The sequence below is a fragment of the Tamandua tetradactyla genome, chromosome 13 (genome assembly GCF_023851605.1).
Source record: "Tamandua tetradactyla isolate mTamTet1 chromosome 13, mTamTet1.pri, whole genome shotgun sequence".
Classification (NCBI taxonomy): domain Eukaryota; kingdom Metazoa; phylum Chordata; class Mammalia; order Pilosa; family Myrmecophagidae; genus Tamandua; species Tamandua tetradactyla.
Window position 1 is genome coordinate 8,599,787 of NC_135339.1, and position 24,227 is coordinate 8,624,013.

Consider the following 24,227-nt stretch of genomic DNA (forward strand, 5'->3'; position numbering starts at 1 on the left):
CCACTGCCTGTAGAAGCAGCCAGCTCAATAACACACCCTCCTTTCCTGTCTCATCCCCCATGTCCGTACTTCCCCAGGAATTGCACTCCCCAATAAAGGAAAAGCTTAAAAACCCTTGCCTCAACTTTGCTTTCTGGTGAACCTAGGTCAATTTAACCACACTATTTTAAATGTAATGTAACCAGACCATTTCCCTGCTTAAATTCCCTCATTACCTATCCACTGCCCATAGAGTTCAAATACTCTAGCTAATACCTGGGGAGACAACTTAGAGTTCATCAGGTCATCTGGTCAACCTTCCTTCATGCTACAACAGTCTAGTTCATGGGCTTCAGAATCCAGCACATTGTGTTTCAACTCAAGTTCTTTTTGAAAACTTGAACAAAAGTATTTCACCTCTCTAAGCCTGAGTTTCTTTATCCACCTAATCCCAGGATAAGGGGATACAATGTATTTAAAATGTCCAACACTGTGTTTGGGATGCTAAATACATGGCAGTCAGTATTATTATGAGTGAGGAACCAGAAACCAAGATGACAAGTGAGCCAGCTGCTCACCATCACACAACAGCTGTGAAATCTGGGAGAAAAATCCCACAATGTCCTATGATAAAAAGTAAGCCCAGGAAGCAAATGGAGAGTGAGGGGGCTCTATTTTTACAGGGTGGGTGAGGACATACTCTTCTCATAAAGCTTCATTCAAGGTAAGGAGACAAGAAAGCAAGAATGTTGGTATCAGGGGGAAACTGTCCAAGAAGCAAGACTAGGAAGTTCTGAGGGCCAAGATAATAGTGATCCCAGAGTGTTCAAGAGACAGCAGAGAAGCCAGCAATGCTGCAGAGGAACAGGCCAGGGGGAGGGTGGTAGGAAATCAGGATGGAGGAGCAAATGTCAGCTTGCACAGGCCAAGGGCTGTGTGTGAATTTTTCTCTGAGCTTGATGGGAAGTCATTGGAGAGTTTTGAATGGAAATGTGACAGGATCTGGATCAGTTGTCAAAGGGTCCCAGAAAAACAGGCTGAAGAGAACAAGACCAGAAATGGGGAGATCAGAAAGGAAGTCACCGCAGTAATCTTGGAAGAAATGATGGTGGTTTGGTGGCAGTGCCAGGGGTGGTAAGAACTCAAGTCATTTTGAGTAAAATGTGAAGGTAGAACTTACAAGATTCATGGATAGCTTGGAGGTGGGGTATGGACAGAAGGTTGATCTAAAAGATTATGGCCCAAGCAAGTGAAAAGAAGGAAGTATCATTCGCAGAAAGGGGGAGATGAGGAAGAAGGAGGTCGGGGAGGAGAATCACGTTGATTAAGAACATGCCAAGTTTGAGATGCCAAATGGATGTCCAAGTAAATGCAAAACAGCGATTAGATAGACAAGTCGCTAGACAAGTCTTCACTCAAGGAGAAGACCAGGCTGAAGATTCACATTTGGAACATCAAAGTATTGGTGTTGCTTAAAACCACAAGACTGGTTACACTCACCTGGAAAATCAGACTAGATGGGCTCCCTGGCTCCTTGGGGGACACCAATGTCCCAAGGTCAAGGCGATGAAGTAAGTCTAAGGAAGGAGACTGAGAAGGAATGCCCAGGAAGGCACGGGGAGACCCTTGAGAATGGTCCTGAAAAAGCCACCAGCAAAATATGGTTTAAGAAGGGAAGGACCAACTCTGCAAAATGATGCAGATGGATCACATAAGATGAAACTGAGAATTGACCTTGGGATTTGGCAACAAGGACGTCACTGGTGACCTGAGCGAGGATGGGTTTTAAGAGTTTGGGAAAGAGAAGAAGTAGAGAGATTAAGATCAGACAAGACTTTTGCTCTGTTCCCCTACACTGATTTTCTTCAGTAGAGGAGAGGGGACAGGGTCTGATGGATATTGAGGGCTTGTTGTTAATGCTAATACCTCAACAGTGGCCAGGGGACAATGAAACGAGCACTCTCATAAGCCTATTCAGGGAGTGCAAATTGTTCCAGCCTTCTGGAAAATCAACTGAGCAGCACACAAAGAACCTTGAAAAATGTCTGGGCCCTTTGACCCCACTTTTGGAACTCTCTCCTGAGGAAATAATCCCAAATACAGTAAATGTTCTCTGCATAGATATTCATCTCAGCCCCATAGGCAATCTGTCTAGAAACATCTAATTATGCCACATTAGATCATGATTGAGCAAACAGAATACAGCTAATCAGTGGACCATAAATTCCTTGAGAAAGACAATGTCTATTTTATTTACCTCTGTATCCCCAATACCTACCACAGTGCCTAACATATTTGTTAAATGAAGGAGAAATGCAAGATACAACATATATTATATCCTTGAATATTAATATAAATATACACACATAGAAAATTATCTCAACCAAGTTTTAAAATAAACTAATACCCTACACAGGAAAACTAAAGAAATAATTCCTCAAAATGTAGACAGTGACTATCTTTGGGTGATGGAACTACTTGATGATTTCCTTTTTTCATTTTATTTATGTATATTTTGCATAGTTTCAAGAATGAATATGATCACTTTTATAACAGAAAAAAAGTCAACTTCATATCTAGGAAAAGAAAGGGCTAGAGTTGGTCAGATTTTAATCTCTTACCCCAGGATTTGATAAGATTTTCCACTCTCAAGGCACCGAGTCAGTCTTTTTTAAGTGTGGATCTGAAATCCCAATGGTAATCTACTCTGGAAGTTGGGCAGAGGGTCCATTTGCCAGATAAGAGAAGGCCCTTAAGAGAGAAACTTTTCCAGAGGCTTTCACTGGAAAGCCTTCTAAACCCTTAAGCAGTTGCCAAAAATGGTATCCAGCAAGATGAACAATTGTTGACAATGCAGTTGTAAGTGAAATAAACAGAATACAAAGAAGCATGTTCACTATGAATGTCACTCTGCAAAATATTCATTTGGCAAATATTTATTAAGGAAACAAATAGGTCTCATGAGAAACCACGTCTGCATGTGGCCAGAGATGAGACACTAGCAACCAAAACTGAATCCAACCCTTTCAGCAATAACAATTTTACAGAATATCTCCAGAACTAGAATTCTAGACAACCATGTGGCTGTCTACAGTTGCTCACCACAGGTGACTCAAGGCTCCAGGCAATTTTTTCTCCAGGCAAAGTTTCCTAGAACAGAGCTTCTCAAACTTTCACGCACGCACAATTAACCTGGAGATATCAATGAGAATTCTGATTCAACAGATCTGGGGTGGGAACAGAGATGCTGCTGAGCTAACAAGCTCCCAGGTGACACTGAAGCTGCTGGTTTGCTGAGGACACTTTCCATACCAAGTACCTAGGGTGCTGACAGCCATCCAGGCAGGAGACATCAATTTAAGCAAGCTGAGGGGAGTGCAGAACATGTTCCGTGGGGCTTCCATGCACCACCCAGTTTCTAATGCCAACTCCCTTTACCAGGTACCTACCCTAAAGCATCTTTGTCCTCAAGCATCTCCGCACAATCAAGATTGCTGGTGAGAAGTAAACTCCAGAAAATTGCACAAGATCTGGGTGGTACGGAGGTCCTAAATTAATCGGGGAACTTTGTCAATGACATCTTTCTGGGATGTGTCCCAGGGTCTGGGCTTTCCTGGGCAGCTGGTTACTTGGAGCAACCAGCATCAGACAACATCAGATGACAAGTGCAAGCCACATCCAAGAGAGTGGTTCAACAAATCTGTCCCAAAAGTCAAGATAAGATTGAAAAAAGGAACAGAGAGGAAGAAGTGACCACAAGCTGGAACAAGACAAACTGCCCCAGGAAGGCAGCTTGGTGGCTCAAAGAGCCCTTGTTTTAGGTATTGTCTGCACAGGTTCTTGGTCAGAGTTCCACAGTGAGAGAGATGGTCTGAAGTGGCTGCTCAATCTCCCACTGCATGATTTTTTTACAGATCTTCTACGGAGAACCAGCTCCTGGGGGGCCAGAGAGGCATTTCAAGGTCTCTGGGCACCTGAACACTAGGAGACCGTGGTGGGTCCAGCCACTGCCCACTCTGCTGAACAGTAGGTCTCTGCAGCTAAGTCAGGTCTAGATATCCCATCCAAAATGGCAATCTTGACATTTGCAATCTTGACATTTCTTTCCCTCCAAGGAAAGACTCCCTGGTCCACACACAGATGAAGCATTGGATCTGGTGCAGCAGCCAGAAGACTGGGCCCTAACCCTCAATGTAGCTCTTCCTCCATTTTCCCTGGCCACCGAAAGGAAAGTGAACCCCTGCTCATTTCATCTAGTATCCTTTGAGCCAGACTTCAAGGAACCTCTCCCTTACCACTACTGAAGGACCCAAGGGTGCCCAAAGTCTCAAGAAGGCTTTGGAAGCACTGTGGCTCATCTCCCAGGCTAGTGTGCTTAGTGATCAGAGGATGGGATGAAGAAGGCTGGAGTCATGTCTTCAGAACTGCAGGCCTCTGCAGGGAATCAACACTTGGGAGGTCGTGGGAGGCAAGGAAAGGCAAGTGAGAGTATGTGGATGCAGCAAGCTGAGCCCTTCCCCAGCTGGACCACAGCACACCTGTCATTGGCCAACAACTCGGCAGTGGCACCTTGACCAACAGCTCACCACTCTTCTGTAGCTCTCTCCCTGAGCCAGGACCTGTCCTAGGCATGATACAAACTAGGTGACCATACAGCTGTTACCGCCACGGAGCTCACCATCTCATTGAGAAGGAACATTTGCAGGCTTATTACAAAACAAGGTGGCTGGTGCAGTGATAGACAGAAATGATGGAATTCTGGCAGCTCCAGTCTAGTCCTCCCACTGCAGAGGGATGTAAGGATCCAGGGCTGCCAGGATCTGTTCTCTTCAGCTGGATGTGCTAGTGATAAAACAGGAATCCCACTGTCTTGCATCCATAGAATTCATCACCACTTACAAAGCCCGTCCAAAAACATCATCTCTAAACCTCACACAGTCCTAGAGGGATGCAGAAAAATCCCAATTTTACAGCAGGAGAACTGAGCCTCACAGAGCTTACAGGTTGACCAGAGTCCAGAGTTCTGACTCCAAGAACTCCTTTCTTCACCCCACGGTGGCCTTGCAGGCTCCCTAATGGAGGCTAAAACCCCGGCTTCCCAGGCTTGGCGTCTGTGGCTGAGTTACTAGAGTGAACCATGCCTGTTATAAGCAGACCATCTCTGGCTCTGGCATCTGCTCAAGCTGCAAGGCACACTGCAACCTGCAGAATCTGGACTCAGAATGATTACAGGAACAGATGCTACACCATTTACAAATTCAGGCTCTTGCCAGCACACTAGGACCCTGGAAAACCAGCAATGTAGGGATGCCACAGCTCAAAGCATGCCCACTTAGCTAAATGAAAGAGCCTGGCAATGACCATGGCAGGAAGAAACCCTAGACATGGCTAAATGGATTTGGATATACCACTTGACCTCAGAGAGCCTTTGGAAACTTCCGTGTGCACCGTGGACAGGGGCACATGCTCATACTCCTCCACGGGGGCACTCTGCTGGCAGGTCAGCACCAACACCTTGATCTCCTTCTTGAAGTTGGTGTTGAGAAAGCCATAGATGAAGGGGTTGACACAGGCGGAGGCCATGGCGAGCAGGTGGCAAACCAAAAAGATGAGGTTACCCTGGCAGATGGGGATGGCCTTGGGGTACCAGTCCTCGAGGCTGTTGAACACATGCATGGGGAGCCAGAGCACAGCAAAGGTGGCCACCATCACCAGGAGCACCTTGTTGAGGCGCTTCGTCTGTCTGGCTCGTGAGCTGGAGGTGTCCTTGCAGAACATGTGCCTTTGCTTCTGCAGGCGCTGGTAGATGCGCACGTAGCAGATGAGGATGAAGACCAGTGGGATGCAGTACTGGAAGAGGAGCAGAACGGTGGTATAGATGGTGCGGTGGTGGTCCAAGGGCCATGCCTCAGTACAGACCATCTTATCTGCCAGATACGCCAGAGCCTTGGAGTGGTTATTGTGGAAGACATTCTCCAGGATGCTGTTGGCCAGGAAGGGCAGGGAGAGGAAGCCAGCAAGGAGCCAAATGACCACAATCCCGAGATAGGCCTGGGAGACACTGGGCTTCCAGCCTGTTGGATTTATGATGAGCTGATGCCTCTCCAGAGCCACAAGGACAAGCGAGAGTATGGAGACCGTCACCGACATACACTGGATGAAGACCAACATCTTGCAAAGGGCCTCACCAAAGACCCAGTAGTCCATGATGGTGTAGATGGCAGTGATAGGCAGACAAATAAGGCACATGAGGAAGTCGGAGAAGGCCAGGTTGGCAATGAGCAAGTTAGTCACGTTGCCCTTCTCCCTCTGCCTCATGATCACGTATATCAGACAGAGGTTGCCCAGGATGCCCACAATGGTCTCTATGCTGTAGGACACAATGATGAAGATCATCGGGTCCACAGAGTCCTGGCAGTGGTCAGTGAAGTTGTATGGGATACCCTTTGGCATGCTCCTGTTTTGACCATGCAGAAATAATGGGAGCAACGAGGCCAGGAAATTAGACATATTCATGGTGGATATGAGAAGATTCCTGGAACACTTGAAGGGGACAGATTCAGGAGTGACACCTGCAAGACAGACAGACCAATGTTATTCAGGAATCCTGTAGTGTGGAATCCAGGGACGCTCTAGAGCCATTTAGAGAGGTTTGTGGCTGTTTCCGTGCCAAGATTGGATCCTGGAGGACCTGTCACCTAAAGTTCAAGGTAAGGAACTGGCATCTAATCATTGCTACCCTTTAATAAGCACTTACTAAATACTGGGGATTATATGCAATATTTTACATATATTAGTTAATGGATAGTATTAAACCATTTTATAGATGAAGAATCTAATATTCAGAGATGGAAAGCAACTTGTCCATTGTCACACAACTAGTAAGGAATAAGACCCAGATAAAACCCAGGTCTGCCTGATGTCAAAACTCATCCCACTGCCCGTGCAAAAAAAAAAACAAAGGCAGGCCACAGTGGCTCAGCAGGCAGAGTTCTTGCCTGCCGTGCTGGAGACCCAGGTTCCAATCCCAGTACCTGTCAATGCAAAAATAAAAAAAACCCTCATTCCCACAGACCTCGGGATTCAAGGGCATTCTAATGATAAAGAAATTAGGTTGTTGTATGTGAACTAGAAATCTCCAGATGACACTGCATTCAAACGGAGACTACAGTAAAAAACGCCACTGTGTTCAATGACTGCTTACTTTCTTCTATGGCCTCTTCAGCTCAAAATCTTTTGGTCTCAACCACAATCTGCCCTGCTGGCAGAAGTCGTAAGGCAATGTTAAAAACTACCAAGTTCACAAAGCCTGGGCCCATCTGCACATCAGCACCACCTTGACTATCATGTGCACATGCACCCAGCCAGCGTCACTGGGATGTCACCCACGCACCCTGTGGTCCAGCCCCACGCACTCAGGTCCCATGAGAACAGCTTGCCGTGCAAAAACACACCAGATTATTCCACACCTCCAGACCTTGGCCCCAGCATCCCTTTCCTTCTGGGCCTTCTCAGCTTAATGGACCTTCTGCCAAGGCCAAATGTGGCTTCCAGGGCTTATCGCCAGTGACAATGACAATGTTTCTGTGGACAATCACTATGTCATTACAGAATCATCGTGATGCTCTACTCCACTCCACTCCCTCCAAGTTCTCTGGTTGCCATTGACCCCATTTGGTTGCAGTTCTCGGGAGTTTGTTGAAAGTGAAGATTTCAGGGCCCTTCACCAGGAGAGGCAGTTAAGTGAGTCCAGGATGGGACCCAGGAGTCAGTATTTAACGAGTGATTCTGATTCATGAGGCCCTCAGGCCCCTTTTCGAGAAACATTGTTCCTAAAAGAATACACTTCTTGGGACATTATTATATTCCATATAACAATCATGCCTATTTTTAACCAGATGTATTTTCTTCTTATGCCAAAATTAACCAGGGATCAGTCAAATCTATTTGTCAGGCATCATTTGTGCATTTGATCTTACTGATAAAGATACATCTCATTTGGCCATTTATAAGATCAAGTCAACCTCTGATTCCTGGATCCATGCCACCTCTCCTCTGATCACCCAGTTCAAGGCAGCTATTCTCTCCTCTCCCCATGCATTCCCTTCAGCAGGCTTTGGCAATGGCAACGTGGTCTTGAGGTTCACCTGACTTCTACGTAGTGAGTCCTTCTGGTCTGGGAGAGTTAGTTTGGCCACTGGATTTCCAGGGCAGGAAGATTCTTTTAGAACCATAGTCTTCTGGCAAAAGGGGCCATTTGGGACTGAACATGACCAAATGAAATATGACAGGACCGAATATAAGATTCAGTAGGTGATGCAAAAAAGAGCCACAGATGCATGAAACTGCAGCAAATGCACTCTGCTCAGAAGCAGCAGATGGGACAGAAATCCAAGGCCCTGGTGGACCATGAGCTGGGGATAAGTCAACAGCCTGGAGCAGCACCTGAAATTCCAAACTGACCCATGGCAGCATGATTGGAGTGAGATTACTGGGTGAGGAAGGCTTCAGAAAATATTACTCCTTCGTTCACTTGTTCACCCAACAAACTTGTGTCAAGCCCCAAGCTAGAGACAAGAGCTGTGAAGGTAACTCACCCAGCCATGGCCCTCCCAGACCAGAAGAACTCGCATGGGGAAGTCAGGTGGACCTCAAGACTATGTTGCCATTGTCGAACCTGTATGGAGGGAATACATGGGGAGAGGAGAGAACAGCTGCCTTGAGCTGGGTAATACTGAAGAGAGGTGGCATGGATCCAGGGTTCAGAGGTTTAAGAGGAGTCTGCCAATTGGACAAGGTGGAAGAGGGAATTCAAGGGGGCAGGAAGAGCACATACAAAGGCAAGGAGGAAGGACAGTGCACGGTGTCCTCAGGGAGTAACAAGCAGTTCAGAAGACCAAAGCCCAGAGGCGGTGGGAGGGGGTGGCTAAGATGAAGCCAGAGAGGTGGGCCAGGGCCAGGGGCCAGGAATGATGGGTGAGCCACGGAATGGCTGCCAGAAAGCCCAAGTGCTTTCCAGAAGTAGAGAATGGACTGGGAGAGAGGGCCAAGCCAGAAGCTGGGAAGGTCAGTTCTTCTCAGGGAGCTGGTGGATGGCCATGCAAGACAGAATGGCCATAGGTGAGCCAGGACACCCCGCACCAACCACCCCACAGAAACCACGCGAATGCCTGACCCTACACAAGGACTTTCCAGCAGGCTTCAGGGAAAAGGGCAGAGGAGGAAAGTGGTGGGACTGGGGAGAGCAGTAACACAAAAAGGCAACCATGGGGGACCTGAAAAGGGGGCAGGAGGATGAGCTGGGCCATGACTTTTTCCAGAACTGCAGAAGCTGGGAGGGGCTGACTGGGAGGGAACTGCCACACCCAGCCCAGAAAGTCCCTCTGTGAACAGGGACTGAGGATTTCCAAAGGCAAGCTCCAGTGGCAAGGTGACAGTAATCCAAATCCCAAGAGCTCCAGGTCAGCAGGAATGCTGGGCTTCTTTAGGAGAATGTGCCTACAAGAGGTAAAGGCCCCAGGGATGGGGAAGCCATGGGAGGATGCTTCTGAACAGAACAAAATAAGAAAGAAGAGGACTCAGTTGACACTAGGGCCTGGGGAGGAAATTCTCATGATTCAGCCATGGTCCCTCCAATTTGGACTAAGGAATTTAGGGTTAGGGCTGACAGTGTGAGACCACATGGGTGGTAGAGAGGGGATCTCCTTGCACTAAGGGGGCCATCCACCCAAGAGCAGACTATGGGCCTGGCTCTCAGGGCATCTGAAGGTCACTGGGGTCAAGAAGAAGATTCCCTTGTCATGCAGATAGAGCCATGTCATGGTCAGGTTCATGTGTCAACTTGGCCAGATGGTGGTGCCCGTTTGTCTGGTTGGGCAAGTGCTGGCCTGTCTGTTGCTATGAGGACATTTTGTAGAATTAAATCATGATCATGTTGGTTGCATCCACAGCTGATTCCGTTTGTAATCAGCCAAGGGGCTTGTCTTCTGCAATGAATGATGCTTAATCTAATCATCGGAAGCCTTTTAAGGAGGATTCAGAAGAGAGAGGCTCTCTTCCTGCTTTGGCTGGTAAGCCTCTCCTGTGGAGTTCATCCAGTCCCTCCATCAGAGTCATCAGCTTCACAGCCTACCCTACAGACTTTGGACTCTACATTCCCACAGTTACGTGAATCACTTTTATAAATTTTGTATCTATAGATATTTCCTGCTAATACAAGCCACCTTAGGCTTCCAGGAAAACAGCAGAGGAGGGAGCCAGCAGGCCAAAGTGCTTGACCTGGATCTAAATCTCAGCTGTGCTACTCCTCTGTGGGGTGGCATTAGCAGAGCCACTGAAAATATTTCTGAGCCTCAGTTTCCTCAGTTATACAAAGGGGGTAGAGCATATATTATCTTCCAAGTCAGGACCCAGTTTTCATGGTTTAACACAAGAAGTCATGGGTCTGAGAGATAGGACAGGGGGGCCTGGAATTTCCCTTCTGAAGGCTCTTGCAGGTTCAGTTCATCCTGGCCCTTTGGACAGATTACTTAACTTGACCAAGGAAACCTGCATTTAACGAGCACCTACTGCATGCCAGATCCTGTTCAGGGAGCAAGCTTTGCCACACCCTGGGAGGCGGAGCTTCCTGTTTTGCAGCAGGGCACGTAGTAGGTACTTGTCAAAGGTTAGTTCCCTTCCCTGCCCACTGATCCCATTTTCCACCAAACACACCCTAGAGGACCTTGCCCCCCACCATGAGAAGCTGGCCTCGGAATCCACCCGGTCAAGCTCCGGCCTCAAAACCTCTTCAGGTAGCCTCATGGCACAGGCACAGGAGCAATCACCAACTCTGATTCCTTCACCAGGGGCCTGGCATCGAAAGACGGCCAGCAGCACGCCACAACCATCTCATCCTGCCCTCTCACTCTGTCCTCTCTCCCTGTCCCTCGAGGCTCTCAGGGGTGCTGCTCATCCACACCACCCTGCCGAGAGGTGGAGCCCCCAGGAAGCCAGGGCAGAGACTGCCGAAGCAAAGCAGAGGCAGAAGCATGAAGAGTGCACTCTGCTATGAGTTCGCCTGCTCAGAGAGCCTGGGAGATGCCCCCACACAGCCTGAGAAGGCTGCTCCCTGGCTCCACTGAGGCACGTGGTAGCCAGAGAAACAGTGACAGGGGTGTGGCCAAGGGAGATGGAGCACTCAGGAGCAGAGGGACGGCTCACCTCACCTTGGAGAGCGCACACCTTCCTGGGAGATAAATGGCAGAAGGGACGCTGCTTCCCCTAGTCAGCGCTGAGCAGCTGACATCCCACAGCCCCTGCAACCCACACTTCAACTTCACAAGGAAGCCATTATTGAGCTGCATCATATGAAATCACCAGCATTTGGCCGGTTTTGACCGGCAAAAACGGCAAGTTCATGCGGTTCAGTGTGATACCAGCCCCATTTTGAAGAGCAGGAGACCGAAGAGCAAGGGGCCCAAGCAAGATCCCACAGTTAGGTAAGTGGTAGAGGCCACCGGAGCCTACTCAGTCTGACCCCGCAACCCTTTCAGATACACACAGATGCTGAAAAGGAGAAAAGGGAAGTTGGGCTCAGACTGAAGGAAGAAGCTGACGTATGTTCGGCCGGGGCAGAGAGAGAGGGCCAGGGGTGGACACACAAGGCACCCCAGCAAAGCCTGGAACGTGGCCCAGGGCCCAGGTGAGCCCCTGGGTAGGGCTCGGGAGGCAGGGGTGGGGTGCAGGATGTGGCTTCAGTCAAGTGTGAAGATGCCACAGAAACACCAGGGGCCTCTGCGGATCACTTGGAGAGGCAGGCAGGTCCCGGACAGCAGAGGGACCTTTGGCCTTTAGCCCCAGCAAACTGGCTCAGAACCCCCAACCTCTCTGCCCAGCCTCTCCAGCTGTCCCTAATGTGATCACACTCTCAGAGTCGTCCCCTTCCCAGTGCAATCTGGAGGAGCCACGGCAGATCCCAAGAGCACAGCTCCCCTGGGTGAGGAGGTATGAAGGAAAATGATTTCACAGAGGTCCCTCCCTTTATAGGTCACCCATGCTTCCTTCCAAGAAAGGACATTCCTCAGAGATGCCCAGTGAGGACAAGGGGACCTTAGGCCCCTCAGGACACAGCCCCAGGGGATGACAATTCTGCAGGGGGAGGGGGGTCGATGATTGTGCAAGGTCAGTAGAATGGTACCTGGGGATTTAGGACTGCCAAGCAGACCTCCAAACCAAGTGGCAACAGTAGCACTCTGCCCCCCACCTCACCCCCTCACCCCGGAATTCCACACAGGTCGACCTCCCAACCACCAGAAAAAAACTAATAAATAATATTAATCTCCGAATGAGGTAAGAACAGGGAAGGACATTTGCTGTCTCCTGACGTTTTTAAACAGCAAGCAGCCGCTATCTCCCGATTCCCACCACATGCCAGGCACTCTCTCTACACCCCTTACCTCCTCGTGTTGCACCTCGCACGGTGAGGCGTCGGGCCACCCGCGTCACATGTGAGGAAACTGAGGCTGGCAGGAGCCCACCGGTGAGCCCAAGAGAGGCAGGACGCCCCCCGGGAGCGCGGCTCTGAGCCCGGGATCTTCTGAACCCCAGCCGTGCGCCTCTCCGCAGGCACCCCGCGGCAGGCAGCGCGCTCCCGGCTCCAGGGATCCCAGACCGGTGCCCGGAAACCCCGCTGCCGAACTCAGGCGCCGGGAGCCGCGGCGAGCCTCTCGGACGCACCCGCCTCCGTGCCCGGAACGCGCTGGATCTCCGCCCGCTTCACCTGCTCCCGCGGCCGCGGTCTGTCTCCGGGTGGGAGCGCAACTGCCCTGCCCGCCCGGCCTCCTCCACCCGCGGATCCGGCCTGCGCGGCCGCCCCGCCCACCGCGTCGCCTACGAGGGCCCTCCGGCCACCGGGACCGAGGCGCCAGCCCCGGGGAACCGCGCCCGCGGACCCCGCCGCCCGCACGGAGCCGCAGCCGGACACCGTCTCCCGGACCAGGACTGAGATACGCGCTCGCGCGCTCTCGGTGGCTGGCTCGCGCTCTCTCTCTCTCTCTCTGTCTCTCTCTGTCTCTCTCCCTCCCTCCCTCCCTCCCTCCCCCCCCCCCCCCTCTCTCTCTCTCTCTCTCTCTCTCTCTCTCTCTCTCTCTCTCTCTCTCTCTCTCTCTCTCTCTCTCTGTCTCTCTCTCTCTCTGTCTCTCTCTCTCTCTCTCTCTGTCTCTCTCTCTGTCTCTCTCTCTCTCCCTCTCCCTATGCTTCCGTTTTCCTCATCAGTGAAATGGGCACAGGAAGACTTGCCTTTCAGAAACGCACTCAGCAAGTATGAACCGCAGGCCTCCTGTGAGCCTGGGTCTATAGGCACCCGGCTTTACCAGGGTGCTGTCCTCCTGTCCTCATGTCCTCGCGAAGCTCACAGCCCTGGGGAAGAAGAGAGATGGACAAAAGGCAGGAAAACAAATGAGAGGAGCTGTAAGCCAATGCATTGGCTTTCGATGGAAAAGCCTCAGGAGGTAACAGCTGAGTTGAGACTTGAAGGGCAAGGCGAGAGCCTGAGGCTGCAGGAATTGGAGGACCTGCGAGGGCTGAGTGGCTGGGGAAGTTCAGCGAGGGGCCAAGGGGATGAAGGGAAGGAGATGAGCTATGGGAGCGGAAGGTGGGCCCATGGAGAGATCCCTGTAAGTCCTGGAAGGGCCTCTGGGGTTGCTGCCATGAGGCGTATGAGGAAGCAGTTCTCATTTGGAGCCCAAGTGGCAGAGGCTCTGGCTGAAATGGAGCACCTGTTACAGAGGCTGTTTCTGTTTTGAATCCATAAATTGGTCATTTCCTCCCCAAGGAGGCCACATGGCAAAACACATGTGCGATCAGAGGCCCTCCTGCAAGTAGCAACGTCTACTTCAGAAATGCCTCCTAAATAGTACATGAATGTTAAAATGGTGGGTCCACCCCTCACCTATAAAACCTGCTGTGGCTCCCCGTTACCCACTGGATATGGTCCAGATGCGTGCACACAACAACTAACCCTGGAGGCCCCATTCACATCACCGCTCCCGTGGAGGTGTGGGCAGTGGCCCTTTCTAAAAGGGTGTATGTGACGCAATAGACATTACTCTTATTAAGTCATCATAGGAGCTCTGGGGGGTGGGTGTTTTTCTCTGGCATTTATTGATAAAGCAAAGTGAGACTGATGGAGCCACTTGCTCTGAAGGCAGCAGAGAAATGGTCAGGTCTGGGATGTGTGTCAGCTGCCCCACAACACACAGGCCTCTGTGCTCGTCTCCTGTATGGCTGCACCTGCCTTTTCCCCTCTCTGGATCACTCTTCAGCCTGTCTCAACTGCCTTGGCCACCCAGCTCGTGTCCTCTCTCCTGCAGAGCCTCCCTGCAGCCTGCATGCTGCCAGAGGCAGTGGCGCATCTGTGGCAGCATCCTTGTCCCCACTTCTGCATCCTTCACACATGGTCCTCGTCTCTGCCCCACTGCCATCCCCACCCCCACCTGAAATCCAGCACAGGTCCAGGCACACAGGCAGGGTCTGACAAAGGAAGGAGGGGATGCATTTAGCCAAGTCATGTGGGGGAGAGGTCTAAAGTTTAAACCAAGAAAATGATCCTTTCCAGAAACCAGGGACCAGGCTCAACCCTGGCAGGAAGCTCTGTAAACCAGCTGTTCTCCAGGCAGGCGAGAATTCAGACACTGTCGCCTCCTCCTGGCAGTGCAGCTGTGGTAGCCTTGGATACCTTGCTGGGGTTGGTGAGGGGGGTGCCTTTGAGGGCAGCCCACTGAATGGACACATGTGAGATGCCCTGCCCTGGGCACATGGGCCTTAGCCCCAGTCCCCATGGGTCAGAAACAGAGGAGCAGACTTAGGACTCCCTGCAGCACCTACTTTTATTCTATCCTCATACCTATCTGTGAGGTGGGCTCATCCCATTTCACTGGGGAGAAATTGATGCTTCAAGGAGTGGAATGACTTGTCTCAGGCACCAAATTCCTAAGCGGTGGGGCTGAGATTTGAGCTCCAAATCCGAGCTGCTTCTCCAGCTCCAAAACGCTCCTGCGAGAGGTTCAGCAGCTCCAAGCGGCCGGTGTTCCGGGCTAAATGCCGGTCCCCTGGCTCTGCCGGGGAGGGAAGCAGCATCCCCTGCCGGCGGCGGAGCCCTGTGCCGACTCAGCCAGGAGCATCTGAAAGCTCCCGCCAGAAAACAGGAGCCAGGCAGCGAGAAGCGGGGCGATCCGGGCCGGGGCCGCAGTCCGCGAGACTCTGCGGCGGTCTCGAAGCACCCCGCTGTCTCCGAGGAAGGGGCTTCGTCTGACCTGGAGATCGGCCTCTTTAATAGCTTCGTGACGCCCTCGCTTTCAGCCCCTTTAGGAAAGCCCCGCACGGGTCACCCCGGAGTCGAACGGGAGCCATAAGTCCGCAGAGGCGGGCGATCCCTCCTGGCTCGCCCAGGACTCGCGGGACGCACGACCTCGTTTGGACCTTCCACCCGGCTGCAAAGTCTGTACTCTCCTTCTAACGGTGGCGGGGAAACTCTCCCCCAGCGAGATGGGGGATGGGCTCCTGCCACCCTCTTGATTGGCAGCGGGGGGCCGGAATTTGGAATCAGGCCAGCTATCACTTTTCACCCCTTAGAGAGCCAGGACCGGAAAGGTCAGGAACTGGGGCAATGGAGCCCACTAGCTGAGCTTCAGACTCGCCTCTGTAAATTAGATCTAATAATAAAAAGCAAATAAATAAAGAAACATTCTGAATAATTCTCTAATAAATAATAGCAATTATTGTAACTATATATAATGAATAATTACAAGTGAAATGAGGCCCACATAGCTCTTAGCACTGCCCCTGGCAAGAAACTGACACTGAACAGCTGCAGCTGCTGAGATGAGTCCTGTGTCCTGGTGCTTGTCCACCTGCCTGAGCAAATAAGCAAGCACTATCAATTCTGGACTCATCACAACCCACACCTCTCCTGCATTAGTCCATCACAGTTCTAGTGGGCCCTGCACACCCAGCCCTGGTGAGCTGTGCTGCTTTGAATCTGTTATGCACATCGGTAAACCCTATGCTCTTTCCATCCACCGCTGTGGGTGCAGACCTGTTGTGGGTGGGACCTTTTGGTTGGTTGTTTCCATGGTGATGTGACCCAGCCCATTCAACCTGGGTCTTTCTCCCCTTGCTGGGGTCCTTATAAGAGGATAAAAGGCAGAGGCATTTTGGAGAGAGCTTAGAGAAGAAGAGACTGAAATGCCCTGGAGAAACAAGCAAAGACCCACAGAAACAGAAAGACATTTTGGAGAGAAGGACCAGTAGATGTCGCCATGTGCCTTTCCACGTGAACGCTGGACGCCAGCAGCCTTTCCCCAGAGAAGTTATCTCCCTCTTAGTGCCTTAATCTGAACATTTTAATGGCCTCAGAACTGTTGTTCATTTGTAATCTAATAAACTCCCATTGAAAAAGCCTTTCTGGTATATTGCATTCCACTTCTTTAGCAAACTGAAACATGAGCCTTCTAAAGTCAGTCTTGATTCTCCTTAAGCCCTTCATGGCCACCTCTTCCAGCCTCATCCTCCACTAAAATTTTTCATTTATACCGAATACCATTGAGTTTCACATATCCAGACCTGTGTAGATGCTACTTCCACAGCCTGGGCACAGCTCATTGTTCACCTGAAAAACTCCTACTTATTCTTAGGGACCCTACTCCTATGACAGCCCTCTGTGAAGTGTTCCTTGACTCCCTCACCTGCTCATTCTAAAGACAAGCTGCCAGGAGACAACCATGGCCTTCCCTGGGGGCTATTCTGCTCCTTCCTTCAAAGATCTAGAACAAATGAAAGTCATAGCAGTTATCCAGGAAAATCCATTTATTTTCCCCATTTTTATGAACAGAGAACCAAAGGTCCCCAGGCACATTTGGAAAATCAACAGCACAAAAGAGAAAGGATAGGAGAAAAAGATGCAACTACTGACACCCAAAGAATCTGGGATAATTCAGAAAATAGAAAAAAACTTGCCGGTACCAAAAATTTCCATTAATTCTTTAAATGATTACAGAAGTTACTGAATCCATAAAACAAAAAGTGATTGCTATGAAACAGGAATCACCAAGAAAGCAAAACACAAAACTTGAAAATCAAACATATGGTTACTGGCATTTAAAAATATTTTATTAGAGGAGATGAGAGGTTAAGTTGAAGAAATGTCCCATAACGTAGGGTAAGAACATACCAAAAAAAGATGAAAAACCAAAGCATTTTATAAATAAGAGGTATAGAGGAGTAAACTAAATGATCAACCATCCTGCCACGACTTTCCCAGGAGACCTCTTCCCACTGGGGAGCAGTAGACAGGGCACAGGTCTGGAACCAGTCCAGCCCAAGTTTCAAGATTCTCTGCTCCTTACCAGCCAAGTAATCTTGAGCAGACCATTCTGCCTCAAACAATGGCATGTTAAATAAACGCTGGCAGAGGCTTCAGTGTATCATCATCCCATTCATCAGAGTGTGAAGTGAGACCAAAATACAGCTCAAGTAGGGTGGGAGCCCATGGCCTCTTCACTCTCCCGCCACCGCGCCCCCATGCTTCAGGGTAGAGAAGGCTCTGGAGAGTGGGGGAGGAGGGATCCCGAGGCAGGAGAAAGAGGTGAGCAGTGTTTTAACAGAAACCTACTGATGTTCTTTGGGTGGAGGGGACAAGGTGGGGACTCTGTTTTCCTCCTCAAAGTTCTAACAAGAACTTCTTTGGGGCCAGAACCCCAGAGGGCTTCAGCCTGCAGGAAAAAGAAGACTTGGCCGTGACGTGACACTAGAATCAGTGCTCAGACCACCGAGCTAAGGAGGTGGGCTAAGCTACCACACGGGCCAATGGCTGCAGCATGGAACCCTAAGAAACGTGAGAAGGGAGACGGCCCAGGCTCACGGGTGGTTGTGATGAGAGGGTCCCGGTCCCATGTCCACACCAGAGTGCGCGCCCTCTGAAGAATTACGGATCTCAGAGTGCCCACCTGCCCTGGGAGAGTTTCTTTTGAGGTGGGAAAGTTTTGGTAATGAACGGTGGTGATGGCAGCACAGCATTTTGGATGTGGTTGGCGTCACTGAATGTGGTTAAAAGGGGAAATTTTAGGTCATACATATGTTCCCAGAATAAAAATGTTTTAAAAAACAAAACATAGGACTGTACATGACAAACTGAACTCTGATGTAGACTCTGGACCCTAGTTAAGAGTGTAATTATAGTGCAGGCCACAATGGCTCAGCAGCAGAGCTCTTAGCTGCCACGCCAGAGACTTGGCTCCGATTCCCAGTGCCTGCTCATGCAAAAAATAAAATAAAATAAAAAGAGTATAATTAAATTCTTTCATCAATTGTAACAAAGGTGCAACACTAATAAAAGGTGTTAATAGAGTGTTATATGGGAACTCTGTATTTAAGGCAGGGTTTTTCTGTAACCCTACTTTCCTAATAAAAAATAAATAATAATAATTGGAGGGTATATGGGAACTCTGTATTTATTTTTAAAAGCATTCACCTCTGCTTCCCCTCCCTCCTTTCCCCTTTCCCCCTCTCTGGGTCTCATTCATGCCATGTCAAATCTCAAGAGCTTGTGGCTCCATCACATGTGCAAGAGTTAGAGGGAAGGGTGACGGATTCCTACTAAGCAGCAGGAAGGCATAGCAAGCAGCTGCCCTATTCTCTCCCTCCATGAACAGACCTGGAGGCTGGGAGAACCCAGGCTGTATGGGGTGGAGGGGGCGGGTAGTAGCCTTTGTTTCCTCACTCCCTAGCAGCATGCCTGGCACACAGCAGACCTCAACGTTTGCTGCATAAGTGAATGAATGAATGACACCAGAGTAGAACCCTGCACACTCGCTGCGGAAAGGAGCCGGTCTCTGTGGGAGCAGCCCAAAGGGCTTTCAGGTGGTCACAGCTTCCAGCTTCCGGCTTCAGCCAGCAGGGCCAGGCAGGTTTCGGCTGGGTGTGGAGTGTGGGAGCCACTACAGGCAGGGACCAGGGAGGAGGAAAGTACGGGGGTGACAGTCCCTGGGGAACACCTTGTGACCCGGCCTCTGCCCCAGACTGGGCCCAGCCAGGACCTTTTGTGCAAATCACTGCAAAGAAACTGCATGCTCTGGTGGTTAGGTGCGGTCTGAGGGCCAGTCCCACCCGACCCCTTTACTCAATGACCCTCAGCCGGCCAACCTCAACTCCCTCCTCCGTAAATGGAGGTAAGTACCTGCACAAAAAGCACTTGGCATGGAACAAACACGCAATTAGTATAAGTGATTATTATTTTCATTATCACAGTCATTAACTGTCCAGAGCCTGGGTTTGGGTTCCTGCTCACTGGCTCCCCCGTTTGTGAGCTTTAGGGATTGCTATCCAGCCCAGAAGAAGTCCCCTACCCAGAAGGGCCATCTCGGCTGGGGCTAGCACCTCCACCAGGTCTCCGCCACGTCCCCACCCCGCCCACCCACTTTCCACCCGGGCAGCAGCACGGCTACTTAAGGGAAAACCACATGGGCTGAGCCTCTACCAAGTATCAGACCCCCATCGCATTGGAAGCTCAAACTAAACCCTCAGAGATTAGGGTAATTATGCCCATTTTACAGACAAGCAAACTGTGGCTCCCAGGAGGGCGTGGTTTAGATCCCACAGCTAGCTGCAGTACACCAACAACCCAGCGAGGCAAGGGGCGGCCAGCTGTCCTCTGTCTTAAAACAGTGAGAACTGAGACCAGAGAGGTGGCCTGACCTAACCAGTGTCACCCTGCAGCAGGCTAGGCTGGGCTGATGTTAGGAGATGACCCAGACAATCAGGGAGAGACTTGGGAGAGCCAAGGAGCTCTAGACACCCTGTCTACACAGTACATTATTCTTATTACAATATCTCAAAAGCTGATGAAATGAGAAACCGGCAAATTGGGACTTGACTCTATTGCTCTCACCCCAAGTTAAAGATTCCCTTAAGTTCACTTGATGTAATGAACACACATACATCCATCTCTTGTCCTATCTACCTATCTGTCATCTCTGTCTACCTCTATCTATTTATCCACTCACCCATCCCTCCATCTATCCTCTGTCATATCTATCTCTCTCCCTACCACCCACTCATCCACCTATCCATCCATCTCTGTCTATTTACCCACCCACCTATCCATTGATCCATCCATCATATCACCTAACATATCTCTGTCTCTCTCCCCACCCACCCATCCACTCATCCATCCATCCATCCATCCGTCATGTGTTTATATTATCTATCTCCTTCTCCATCTCTCTCTCTTTTCCTTCCAAGCAGCAGGCAGTCCAAGCAAGGAGCCTCCCAAGTACCATGCACACTTGACTTTAATTATTTCCATGGCCTATCAGTGGCGAATGGTTTATCAAAAAGAATGGACCCAGGCTGCTGGGTTCTGAGAGGTGGGGGAGGGAAACCAACTGTTCTGGTTTGCCTGGGACTGACCCTGTTTTAGTCCTCAGTATTGGGAAACTCCTTAGTCTCAGGCAAAACGAGCTAGCTGGTCAACCCAGAGGGGCCACATCACATGTTGGGGTTCCATCTTCAGGCACAGCTTCCTCCCTACAAGGGTGAGCTCTGCAGCAGCGTGCCCCAGCTCAGCCTCCCAGAAGACGAGGCTTCCCCAGCTATGGTGTAAGGAAGGGGCCAGAGGGACTGGACGTCTTCCTCTCAGCCTCACCTGTGGAGCCAGGCCAAGGAATTCATTCACTCATTCAACAAATTAAGCACGTAGTATGCCCTTGGGGAAGCAGCAATGGACAAAACAAAGATCTTGCAGTCTAGAGCAGATGGACAAACCAATATATAATTCTGCAATAGTCTACTGAGTGGTAAGAAGCACTAGGAAGGAAAATAAGGCAGGGTGGGGGGCAGAGCATAAAATAACTGCTGTAATGGAGAAGGCAAACAAGGACGGCCTCTTGGAGGAGGAGGCGGCACTGCTGCAGGCTGGAGGAAGTGGGGGTGAGCACAAGAGACATCTTACCCCTTGCCTAGAAGCTTCCATTCTTCCAGCATAGGGGCGAGGGAAGAGAAGCACATGTAGACAGACAGATCCGGTCAGTGGCAGGGCCAAGAGGCTGAACCCAGAACCCTCCTCTTCTGCCCTGACCTGCTGACTCTCAGTGGAGAGTCTGGGCCCCAGCACCACCCTGTTCCTATAGAAAAACATTGAGCTCATGGAGACTCTGGGATTCTAAGCAAACTCTTAGCTTGGGTCAGACCTTTAATTTTCCTTCCTCTACCTTTAATTTCTTGTTGCCAGAACTCTCCTCAATTGGGAGGCCCTGGAGAACATTCTCTGTGGCCTGGCATTCCCTCCTCCCATCCCTGCAACTTCTCACCCTTCCCCCTGACCCGCCCTGCATGGTCAATTTACTCTCACAGCCCACAGATAAAGAGCCCAGAAAAAATCTGTGGAAATGGGAAACCAGTAACTCAGGGGAGGAGAACTTCCTCTACCCCCCAAGCCCAAATGACAGCAGTCTTCCTCTCAAGGTCTCAGGCAACCCTTTCCTCTCCAGCACAGGGAGGTTCTGCCAGCAGCTCAGAGAAGTCCCTGTCCACGTCACAGCAGCCAGTGGTGGTGCCAGGATGCAGGCCTGGCTGATGCCAAAACCCCCGGGCCTCCCTCCAGAGCCCCACTGCTGCGGTCACCTCCACAAGTGCATCTCTCAGTCCAGAAAGCAGAGTGCCCACAGCCTAGAGGTCAGGGGCATTCAGGATGCAGGGAGCAGGCCAGCAGGGCTGCCTGGGGTTTCCTGCTTACCTGGGTCAGAAGCTGGAGCAGCTACGTGTCTACCAAGACACTCAGTATAAGAGCAGAGCATGTCCCCTCCACGCTCAGAGCCTCAGCCACCTTATAATATAGAACTAGAACCCGTAACTCAGACAACTGCTAGGAGGGTTCAAAGGCAACACGTGGAGAGGTCAAGCACAGGGCCGGGTATGAGCAGGTATAAACACAACCAACCGTGAGTTGCAGCTGCAAAATCCCCACCCCCTGCCCAGGGGGCTCCCATTTCCCCAGCTCATGCCCACCCTGTGAGCACCAGCTCCCCCCACGAGCTGGACCCTGATGGCTGTGGAGCAATGATGGTCCTGGAGCATGCAGAGGTGATAAAGACTGTGGTGTCCAGGCAGGGACCCAGGACTACCCTGCGGGGGAGAGGGGCATGCTCTCAGCATCAGCCTCCTCCCTTCATCTGTGAGGTGGACCCTGCGTGGGGGCCCTGGGAGGAGCCCTGACTGTCGCAAAAGGAAGGCAGCCCAGCCTTGATCTTCCGTGTTCCCTTCACACTGCCCATCTTGGTGGCCTTGACTTGCTTCTCTCTTACACCTCCAGATTCTCCCACATCCTCTTTCTCCAAGAGCTGAGAGTCCGACTGGAAAGACCCAGAGAAGTCACAGCAGGAACCAGGACCCATCATTTCAGCCCTGAACTTGTGTGTCCTTAAGCAAGTTGCTTGTGCTACCTGGACCCCAGTCTCCTCATCTGTTGAAAAAGACAATGGGCTCTCCTCCAGCTTGCCTCATGTGGCTGTCCTGAAAATGACAGGTGCGTTTCAAGATTTGTGAGTTTTACAATGTTGCATCCCTGAGAAGCATTGTCCCACTGGTAGGAAGCCATGTCCCCCAGGGTCTGACAAGGCAGGAAACAAATGGAACATTGGAATACAACATACTTGTAGCTTATATGGAAAGAGTGGCATACTCTAATATAGCAAATCAGTAAGAAAAAGAAGAGTCCAATAAACATGGGAAATAGACATGAAAAGGCAGATCAAAAACAAAGAAATTCCAATGGTCACTAAATATATTAGATAATATAATGGCTAATGTTTACTTAGCATTTATTTATTTTTTTTTTTTTGACAGCCTCATCCTCGTGTGATGGCCTCATCCTGGGGTCACTTAGCATTTATTTTGAGCCAGGAACTGTGCTAGCCCTTTAAATGTACGATGTCATTTAATCCTCAAAACAAGCTAATTAGTTGAGTATCATCATTATCCCCATTTTATAGATGAGGAAATAAGGTACAGAGAAGTTCGGCAACTTGCCCCATATCACACAGCTTGAGAGGATTCCAGAACAAGTGTCCTCACCCAAGGGAAACACAGTTCATAGTGAATGAACTGCAAATCAAAATAGCCATCAAGAAATTATTTTTTCAGTTAATTAACCAGCAAAGATATTAAAATTTGACAACACTCAAACATTGGCAAAGTTGTGAGAAAGTAAGCACTTTCATATATTGCTGGTACAATCTTTTTGGAGAGCAATTTGCCAATATCCATAGAAATGCTACAGGTACCGCCTGACCAAAAATTAATCCTACAGAGATTCTCACACATGAACACAAAACTACACATCCAGAGATATTTATTTTTACCACATTTAATAACAGCAAATATGAAAAAATAGTTTAAAGCCTAGTGTTAGGGAAATGGTTTAATAATAACTTATGCAATACAATACACCCAGAACAAAGAAGGAGTTAGTATCAATATATGGCAATAGTATCTGTAAAGAAATAGATGGCCGTTAGCATCCATCACCTCCCTATTATTCTTAGGGGATGCATTAGAGAGCATACAGAAAAGCTTCCCCAACCTAAGAAAACCGTAAGTAAGGAGCTAATTGCTTCTAGTGCATCAGTTACTTTTTGATGCAGGCACTATCTCTGCAGATGAGAGTCCGGAAGCACTTTTCCTTGCTTTGCAAGGAATGTGGGGGCCACAGGCCACTTGAGTGGTAGGTCACATCAGGATGTTCTCCTAATAAGGATCCTCTTATTTCCTTTTTGCATAATGAAAGAGCCTTTGGATTCGTTAGAAGTGGATTTTTTTTCCCCTTTATCTTTAAATTCTTGATCCCTTCCAGTCCTTCCCAGGCCTTGAATGGACTCGGAATTCTGCCAGCTACCTCCCTGAGATGGATTTGGGAAGCTTCCCTTGACCCATTACTTATTAGATGACAGCTGTAAGATATCTGCTGCTCCCATGTCTGCTTCTCCCAGGTAGCACATTGAGATTCAGACACAACCAAATCTTAGCCCTAAAAAAAAAAAAAAAAAGTGCTGCAAAGTTTCTTGATGTGCATTTATTACAATTTTTTATTGTTGCTTCCCATGAAACGGAGCTTGAAGGATATTAAGGAATGATGAGAAAGACAGAAAGAAACTGAAAGAAAGAAAGAGACAAACAGATGGGATCTGGGGGTCTGAAGCTTAACTTTAGCAAACAAC

At 49.8% G+C, this 24,227-nt stretch overlaps 1 protein-coding gene across 3 annotated transcripts in view; it reads right to left on the bottom strand.

The window, feature by feature from the left end:
- Window positions 1–2,526: 2,526 nt before the first annotated feature.
- Window positions 2,527–24,227, bottom strand: part of NPY4R2 (neuropeptide Y receptor Y4-2) — a 33,227-nt gene continuing 11,526 nt past the window's right edge. For 2 of the 3 annotated variants that reach the window (XM_077124678.1, XM_077124677.1), the window contains one exon: window positions 2,527–6,551. In XM_077124678.1, coding sequence (XP_076980793.1) covers window positions 5,368–6,495 — 1,128 coding nt within the window. In that variant the 5' untranslated portion in view covers window positions 6,496–6,551 and the 3' untranslated portion in view covers window positions 2,527–5,367. Of the gene's footprint in view, window positions 6,552–12,416; window positions 12,636–24,227 lie in introns of those variants that run through there. The other variant, XM_077124676.1, reaches the window with a different exon arrangement.